Here is an 8,526-nt window from a genome sequence, read left to right as displayed (position 1 = left end):
ACCCCGTTTTACGAAAATCGAGTTTTAATTGAATCTCGACGTTTCGAGGTCCTAGGAAGCTTCCCTGATTATTCCCGCGATGGTGTCTGTATGTATGTGTGTGTGTGTGTGTGTGTGTGTGTGTGTGTGTGTGTGTGTGTGTGTGTGTGTGTGTGTGTGTGTGTGTGTGTGTGTGTGTGTGTGTGTGTGTGTGTGTGTGTGTGTGGATGTATGTAAACCTCTTATAACTTTTAAACGGCTTGACCGATTTGATCGCGGTTGGTGCCATTCGAAAGGGCTTGACCAAACGTAGACTTTGAATATACTTTGGAACGATTCGGACCGGTAGATTTTGAGAAATCGCAAAAAAACTACAAAAAAAAATTTTTTCAAAAGTGGTTTTTTTGGAATAACTTTTAAACGGCTTTACCGATCAATTCCAAAAACTAATCAACTCTTAAAATAAAAAAACTACGTCGATCGCCACCAGTCCGGTCAAAATCGGTTGATTTGTTCGTGAGTTATCGTTGACGAAAGAAAACCGAAAAAAGTGTTTTCGGATCATAGTTACATCGGAAAAAATTCTACGAAAGAAAATAGAAGTACTGAAGTTCAATCCGGTTAAATGGTCTTATATATCCTGAACGGTATTTTGACAAAAACAAGACTGGGTGAATTATCGGAGGGTCGAATTATCTCAGACATAAATTTGTTTACGGAAAACGTTTTAGTGGAATATTATCAAAATATTTTTATTATACTCATTTTGATAAGTTTGGGAAATACCAGATCGGTATACTTATAAGTGGAGCAAAGCAGGAAAAAATATGGCATCATATCTTATGCAGAGTTCACGATGATCTAATCTACTATAGAGAGTGTAGTTAATCTAATTAAATAAGTAAAGAAGTGATTATCGAACAAAGCTTGGGGATATGACTTGAGTTGTAACAAATGTCAAGAGTAAGAGGTCACTTATCTTCTTAACAATAAACAGATTTGTTTTTTTTTTTTTTTTTTTTTTTTTTTCAATGTGTAATATCAGTGTGATGTTATTATTAATTTATAAATATTTTTTTTTTTAATTTGTTTAAAGTCGCATAAACTACTAAGGTCATGAGCGACTACGGTAGGGAGTAAACTTTTGAGATTGGAACTCGCTTTATTTTTTGGGCTGAACAGAATAATACACTTAAATATTGAAAATATTCATTGGTGTACGCCGGACTCGAACCCGGTCCAATGCTTTGGTAAGCAAGGGCCGGGTCCGATAGAGCTACTGCACGCTTAGTATAAATATTATGTATGAGACGTGCAAAAAAAATTAGGAAAACGGTTGACCTGAAGGCTGTCTCTGCAACTTCCTGCTAATTCCATATCTAAATGCTTAAAATTGCATTTATGATGTTTTTGAGCTCTTCGAGAGCTCAAAAGTTTAATAAAAAAACACTATTTTTTGAATTTTCAAACCGCAATAACTTCTGAATGAACCGATTTTCACGCGATTGGCAGCATTCGACGCAGTTTCTCGAATTCTATAATATACTTTTGAACCCAAATTGATCAGATCTGAAATTTTGGTATAATTAAAAAAAATCACTTTTTTCGGTTTTCTTTCGTCAATGATAACTCACGAACGAATCAACCGATTTTGACCGGACTGGCGGCTATCGACGTGGTTTTTTGATGTTAAAAGCTGATTAGTTTTTGGAATTTATCGGTATAGCCGTTTAAAAGTTATTCCAAAAAAACTACTTTTGAAAAAATTTTTTTTGTAGTTTTTTTGAGATTTGTCAAAATCTACCGGTCCATATCGGTCCAAATTGCATTCAAAATCTAAGTTTGGTCAAGCATCTTCGAATGGCGCCAACCGCGATGAAATCGGTCAAGCCGTTCAAAAGTTGTGAGAGGTTTACATGCATCCACACACATACCTATATACTTACATGAGGGTGCGTCAAAATTTAATCTTCGAAATGAACCTTTTAAAATTGAAATTTTGAGTTTCGCTTTTAACAGGAGTTGTATTTGGGCATTTCCTGATATATTTTGGTGTGTCACAATTTAATTGATATTCATAGAATTTTTTAACAGGAGTTTTGTTTGGCCAAATTTTGAAGTTTTTAAATTTCAAAAAAATTGCTTCAACTAAACTCCTGTTAAACAATTATGTGAGCATTAAATAAATCTTGACACATCAAAATATCTCAAGAAATGCCCAAACTTAACTCCTGCTAAAAACGGAACTCAAAATTCCAATTTTAAAGGGTTGCTTTTAGAGATTAAATTTTGACGCACCCTAACTTACATACATACAGAGATACAGACATAAAACTAACTTCCCGATTTTTGAAAATTTTCAATTTTCTTAGTGAGAAGTTAAGAAATTTTCTAATTTTTGATGGTCTTATAATTTTCAATGAGATTTTTTATTGAATTAATATATACAGTAAAAACTTTAAATTCATCCAAAAGTTTACCACCAAGTGCATTTCTTCTCAGGATTCATCAGCGAGCCAACGGGGCACTTAAAGTCCTCTGAAATTTGGGGTACATTGGCCATCATCATCATGCTCACATACTCCATGACGTTAAGATCCGAGTCTTTAAACGGTTTGGGCATGGGTATATCTTCGTCTTTCGCGTAACAGAAGACCTGGGTCCAAGCCATCCAGAAAAGTTGTGGAACAGTGTAAGGCACCTCGGGTAGGGCCAATTCTGGGCCAGATTCAGCTACGTACTGATGGTAGGCTTTGTATGCTGCCTGGAAGCCGATATACAGGCCCAACATCTCATCTAGCGCAGTTTCTATGAACTAGAATACCAGAAATTCCAATCATTAATTATCAATCCAAAGGAACACCAAAACTAGAACCTTTGATACTTACAGCTTCCCTGATCATCGGGTCGGTAAAGTTCTCTGTCATCTGCGCGAAGCACTTGTACTGATCACCGACAATGTCCTTGCTATTTTTATCAATTTTCTCCCCCAAGTGTGCTACTGAGCTGAACATTGCCTGGGCCATCATGCTTCCAGCAGCACCGAAGTTTAAGTACATTGGAAGATTGTTGTCAAACATCAGATTGGGAATCATGTTTATTGGTATATCTGCAAAAGACGTCAAGATTATGACTCATATTGATCCTAATGGTGACTCAGCACCAACAAGCCGTATCAGCGTCAAAAAAAAATATCCCCAAATAAAAAGGAACAACACAGTAACAAGCTTATGTCACGTGCCTAGTGGTAAAAGGGCGTATAGCTAAGAGTTAATAGGGATTTGTGCTGAAAGGGCGTATAAAAAAATTTTTTTTGCCATTCGGTTTGAAGTTGTCTGAAACGTAAAAATCTGTGAAAAAAAAGTTGGTATCCTAAAGCTAAAAGGTCGTATCTCAAGACATACGCCCTTTCAGCTTTAAGAAAAGTACTACTTAAAGGTAAAAGGGCGCATAAAAAAAAATTGTAGTTTTGATACCAAATGTTAAATAATAGTTTCACAAAACAAGTTATACTTAAATAACAGCCTCATATACAAAGTTTAATATAAACAAATAGACAATAAATCAATCAAAAACAAATTACGTAAAAATTAAGGAATAAAAAAAATCACAATGACAGATAACATTGAAATATTTTGAAATTTCCTACTTTAATCGCCCTATTAAATATAACTACTGGCGCCATTCACACGACAGCTGTTTCATCATGATCAACAATCCAGAATCCAAATTTTGTAATAACTATTTCTTAAAATAAAAAGCAAGAAAATAATCACGCGTAATTTATTGGTTTTTCGATATATTTTCTTTTTTAACTTTAAAAAATTGTATAGTTGAGGTTTTACGCCGCTACTACCACAGAAAGTTTTTTTTTTCACATTTTTAAACTACGAATATGTTCTTTTGTAAACTGGCCGAAAAAAAAATTATACACCCTTTCACCTTTAGATCACCAAAATTTCGAATTCTTAAAAGTAAAAGGCCGTATAATTAAAGACAACACCCTTTTACCTTTGCAATTTTTTTTTTCAATTTTAAGCGTAGAATGTGTCTACTACTCGATTGGCAATAAAAAAATATGCGCCCTTTTACCTTTGCAAAGGTAAAAGAGCGCATAAATTATACGCCCTTTTACCTTTAAGCACCCGAATTGTTTTATTGAAGAATTTAATTATTTAAGATATTTTGTCGGAGGATCAAGAACAACAAGCCACTTACACAAATGGTTTTGGTAGTTCTCAGGCATCCCCGAAGAAACAAGCTTTTGCGGAACAAACTTCTCAGCCCTCCACTTGTTGCTGTAACTCTTCATCATCTTGAAGATATTCATGTTCAAAACCGACTGGAGGAAGTTATCCATCACAAGTTTTGCGTCGTCGTAGTACTTCTCCAATTCTTTAAGATCAGAAAGCTTCTTGGAAGATCCAATAGTGTAATCCATCTTCTCCATAATTTCAACTCCCTGCTTCTTTTCATCTTCCGACAGCTTCTTGGATTCCTTGAGCATCTCAATAATCTTCGCCTTGATCATCGAAAACATATTGTCGATAGTTTCCTTGCTGCTCTCGAAATGATCCAAGTAGAATCTCGCAACTGCGAGATCAGCATAGTTAGTAGTCATTTCATCGCAATAAGCTTCGCGGGGTATCTCGGCCAGGTGCAAAAGCTCACGCAATCTTTCCTTTATCTTCGGGTAGGCTCCTCTTAGAAGAGGACCTGCGTACTGGATCACTTTCCAAACACCGTAGGTAGCTTGGACCCGTTTTGGGGTCTTTTCCATAAGCTCAAAGAATTTCTTCATACTACCTGGGCTGTAGACTCTCAGAACTGGCTTATCCCCGGCATCTAGGTAAGGTGTCAGCGTCTTCTCTACAAACTTACTCCAGTCAACGCTGGGGTATTCCTTCTGAAGTTCTTCCATCGTCATGTTCTTGGGAATATCAGTGTCGTAACGAGTCACGTTGTACAACGCATATTCAAATTCTATCGCGTCGTCCAAGTCCTTGTCGATCTTCTTGTCAGTAGCGCCCAAATCAACACCAATTTTGAACATAAGGTCAGTGTACATTTGTCTGTGAATTTCTATATCCGGGTCTATTCCTTCCTCGAAGTGGGATGAAGGCATCTATACGGAAAAAAAATTATGTGGGAAATTACAATTGTAATCCAGGACTACCTAGGTAGCATGTGCTTGAGCAAAACCCCTAGTTGCTAGTGTCTTTATCTACATATGGGTCTTGCTCAAGTTCATGTAGAAAGAACTGGTTCAAGATTTATATATAACTAACTCAAGAGATCTTGTGCAAGAATATGAGACTAGTCTAATGCAAGGTGCATTGAAAAACTTTCTGATGGATTTTTCGAATCAGAAACTCACAACAGACACTTACTCATGACTTGCTCAAAATTTGCTCAAGATTCGTAATTCTCAGACATTTGTTCATTTCTAAAGCATTTGTGAACCAAAAACTAACAGTAAATGTTGAAGCGTGACTTGCTCAAGATTTGCTCAAGATGTATGATACATTATATATTTTATAGCACTTTTTCCTCTCGACTACTTGAAGGTCTATTGATTCAGTGGTGCTCATTTTAAAATAATTTTGTTTTGATCGATAAAACAGTAGGTCTATACTCTAAAAGGTTAAGCTGAATAAGATCCACTGATCTTATAGTAAATATAGGAGGGGTGGAATGATGCAAACGGTCAATCGAAAACATTTGATCTTGAGCAGATCTTGAGCAAGTCTTGCACAAGTATATTCAGCATGCTTCTGGTATCAGTCTTTCTCAAGAATTGATATAGTTAGTTTATCGATAAGAATCTTCAGATTTTCTCAATTTTCTTACACAATTCTTGAGCTATAATCTGGCCGAAAGTTCTTGTACAAGGCTTGTTCAAGACTTGTCAACTGAATTTGCTACAAGTATCTGGAGCAAGACCCATAGGTAGAAAAAGACACTAACATCTATCGAAATTGAGACCAGAATTGTTCAAGCCTTGAAAAAGATTGCTATTGGAAGAAACTCGCAATAAACACTTACCCTTGACTTGCTCAAGATTTGCTCAAGATCCGTAATTCTCAGTAATTTGTTCATTTCTAAAGCATTTGTCAACCAAAAACTAACAGCAAATATTGAAGCGTGACTTGCTCAAGATTTGCTCAAGATGCATGATGCCTTATATATTTTATAGCACTTTTTCCCCTTGACTACTTGAAGATCTATTGATTCAGTGATGCTCATTTCAAAACAATTTTGTCTTGATCGATAAAACAGTAGGTCTATACTCTAAAAGGTTAAGCTGAATGAAATCCACTGATCCTGTAGTAAATATAGAAGGGGTAGAATGGTGCGAACGGTCATCCGAAAACATTTGATCTTGAGCAGACCTTGAGCAAGTCTTGCACAAGTATATTCAGCATGCTTCTGGTGTCAGGTGATCAATGTCTTCTTGTTAATCCCGAGGAAAAATCAAACAAATTTTGATACTCACGTGAAGAGAAAATGTCAAAACAGTCATCTCATCTTCATTGTTCGGCTCCCAGTGAAGGAAAGGACTTCTTTTGAAACCTAATTTCTTGGCGTTACTGGTGAAATCTATCCAATTGAAGTCAGCTTCTTTCCACTGGTCACCTTCTACAGCTGGCCATCCACCCAGTGAATTTATCGCGCTCTTTAAGGTTCCCCAAGCCTTTTCTTCTCCAGCCTCTACACGGAACGATTAAAAGAATTTTTGCTTTTTTTTTTTTTTTTATTGTAATTTATCTTATATAAAATATAAAATAAATGTAGTCCAGATTAAAAGCGACTAGAAAAAAGACTTATTCATAATTCAGCTAACTATTCATGCTTCTCTTAGTACCCTCATGGTTTTGGAAATGCCGCAAAAATTCGGTATTTATACGATATAAATGCTGTATTTTTACCGTAATACTTCAGTTATTTTAGCCAGTTTTTTTGCCGAATTATTACGAAAAAATTACGAAATAAATTCAGAATATTTACGGCAATACAATAGAAAAATTACGGTATATTAACAGCATTTAAACCGTAAATGTACCGCATATTTACTGTATATCTGCGGCACTATTGCAGCAAAAAACCAGACAAGAAGATCCCTACTTTTTATTACCGGTAAAATACCAAAAATACGCTGCTTTACTACTATTTTTCAATAGCTTGAAATTTTTTTTTATAATATTATAAATTATCATGAATAATTTTTAAGACGTTAATAAATTAATTTATTCTTTATTATTATTATAATCATTTTTTTTAGTCTAGACCGGGTTTCGAACCCGGATCATTTAGTTACGCGCCAAAAGCTCTACCAGTTGAGCTATCAGAGACACTACTGGTAACTATTTACTCAGTCACCTAATAAGACCCACCGAGTAATAAACACCACCGTCCATCTTACGGTAGAAAGCATTACATCTTTAATTATATCAGTATAAACGCGGCAAATTTGCAGTATATCTTCGGTATTTTTACCGTAGAAATACGATTTTATTATTGTAAAATTATATTATATTATAGTTAATACATAGATTTTTTATAGTAAAAGTTCTAGAGTTTTACGGTAATTTCATCGTATTATTTCTGAACTTTGCGGTATTTCTGAAATTTACGGTATTTCAAAAACCGCGAGGGTATAGGTAACCAAAAGTGTTTTTTCAATGATTTTTAATTTCAAAGTGCCTTTAAGACTTACTCTCATCCATACAAACTATGTAAAAGTCATGGATCAGCTTGTAGACTGGCGATTTATCAACCCACTCTATTTCTTCTCCAATCAGCTTATCTTTGAAGGCAGTCCTCGTGGATTCGATAAAGTCGTAGTTATGGGTCAGGTCGGATTTTTCGTAGTTTCCACACACATGTTGAAAGATATTGTCACAAGGTGCAGTCGTTTCATCACGATACTTCAGAATCAATGCAGCTGTCAGCAAGTGTTAGAGTTGTCAGTTCAATTTTAAAGCCAATCTAATTGTAAGAAGAACAAGGGACTTACCAGTTTCCAAACGTTCCGTCTTGCACTCGTCAGTCTCGCATTTGTTGATTGGTCCTGGAGTAGATCAATTATATTAATTATATTAATATAATTAATGATTATTTTCGAAAGAGAAACTTACCCAGAGGAGAAGTAAGGCCGAGAATTCGAGTAGAAATTGTTGGAAGGATCAAACAAATCACTCCAAGATTCAATATGACCGAGATAAGAATATTTTTGTCTTGCACGGTCATTGTAGTTGGTGTGAACTTATAATTAAATAAACTTATAATTAAAAGCGGATGGAGGAGACTATTTGTTATATACCAGAAGAAATATGAAAAAATTATTATCTATAAGGCAAGAATCAGATGTCAACTATGTAACAACTTTTGTGTACTTCAGAATAAAATAATTTGTGAAATTATGACTTATGTAATTGAATAATAGTGTCAAGAGGTTATTTTAATATCGACATTCTTGAACTGATGAATGAATATTCTTCTTAAACTATGAATTCCATTTATTAAGGAGGTTCCAGCGTAACTTAT

At 35.1% G+C, this 8,526-nt stretch overlaps 1 protein-coding gene across 1 annotated transcript; it reads right to left on the bottom strand.

Moving 5' to 3' along the window:
- Window positions 1–2,389: 2,389 nt before the first annotated feature.
- LOC123262562 (neprilysin-1-like) lies at window positions 2,390–8,275 on the bottom strand. Its single transcript, XM_044724791.1, has 7 exons — window positions 8,118–8,275; window positions 7,997–8,050; window positions 7,697–7,924; window positions 6,476–6,690; window positions 4,198–5,104; window positions 2,868–3,088; window positions 2,390–2,794 (listed from the first exon to the last, which is right to left on the bottom strand). The coding sequence occupies exons 1-7, from the start codon at window positions 8,227–8,229 to the stop codon at window positions 2,456–2,458; spliced, it is 2,076 nt and encodes a 691-aa protein (XP_044580726.1). The 5' UTR covers window positions 8,230–8,275; the 3' UTR covers window positions 2,390–2,455.
- Window positions 8,276–8,526: the final 251 nt, after the last annotated feature.

Source organism: Cotesia glomerata, linkage group LG4, assembly GCF_020080835.1.
Source record: "Cotesia glomerata isolate CgM1 linkage group LG4, MPM_Cglom_v2.3, whole genome shotgun sequence".
In the NCBI taxonomy this organism is placed as follows: domain Eukaryota; kingdom Metazoa; phylum Arthropoda; class Insecta; order Hymenoptera; family Braconidae; genus Cotesia; species Cotesia glomerata.
This window is presented reverse-complemented; position numbering and strand designations above follow the sequence as displayed.

Coding starts and splice junctions, on each gene's coding strand:
- LOC123262562 (XM_044724791.1), bottom strand. CDS start 8,229: ATGACCGTGCAAGACAAAAATATTCTTATCTCGGTCATATTGAATCTT. Junction 8,051..8,117: donor CGGCCTTACTTCTCCTCTGG/GTAAGTTTCTCT, acceptor GATCTACTCCAG/GACCAATCAACAAATGCGAG. Junction 5,105..6,475: donor TTTTGACATTTTCTCTTCAC/GTGAGTATCAAA, acceptor TTTTCCGTATAG/ATGCCTTCATCCCACTTCGA.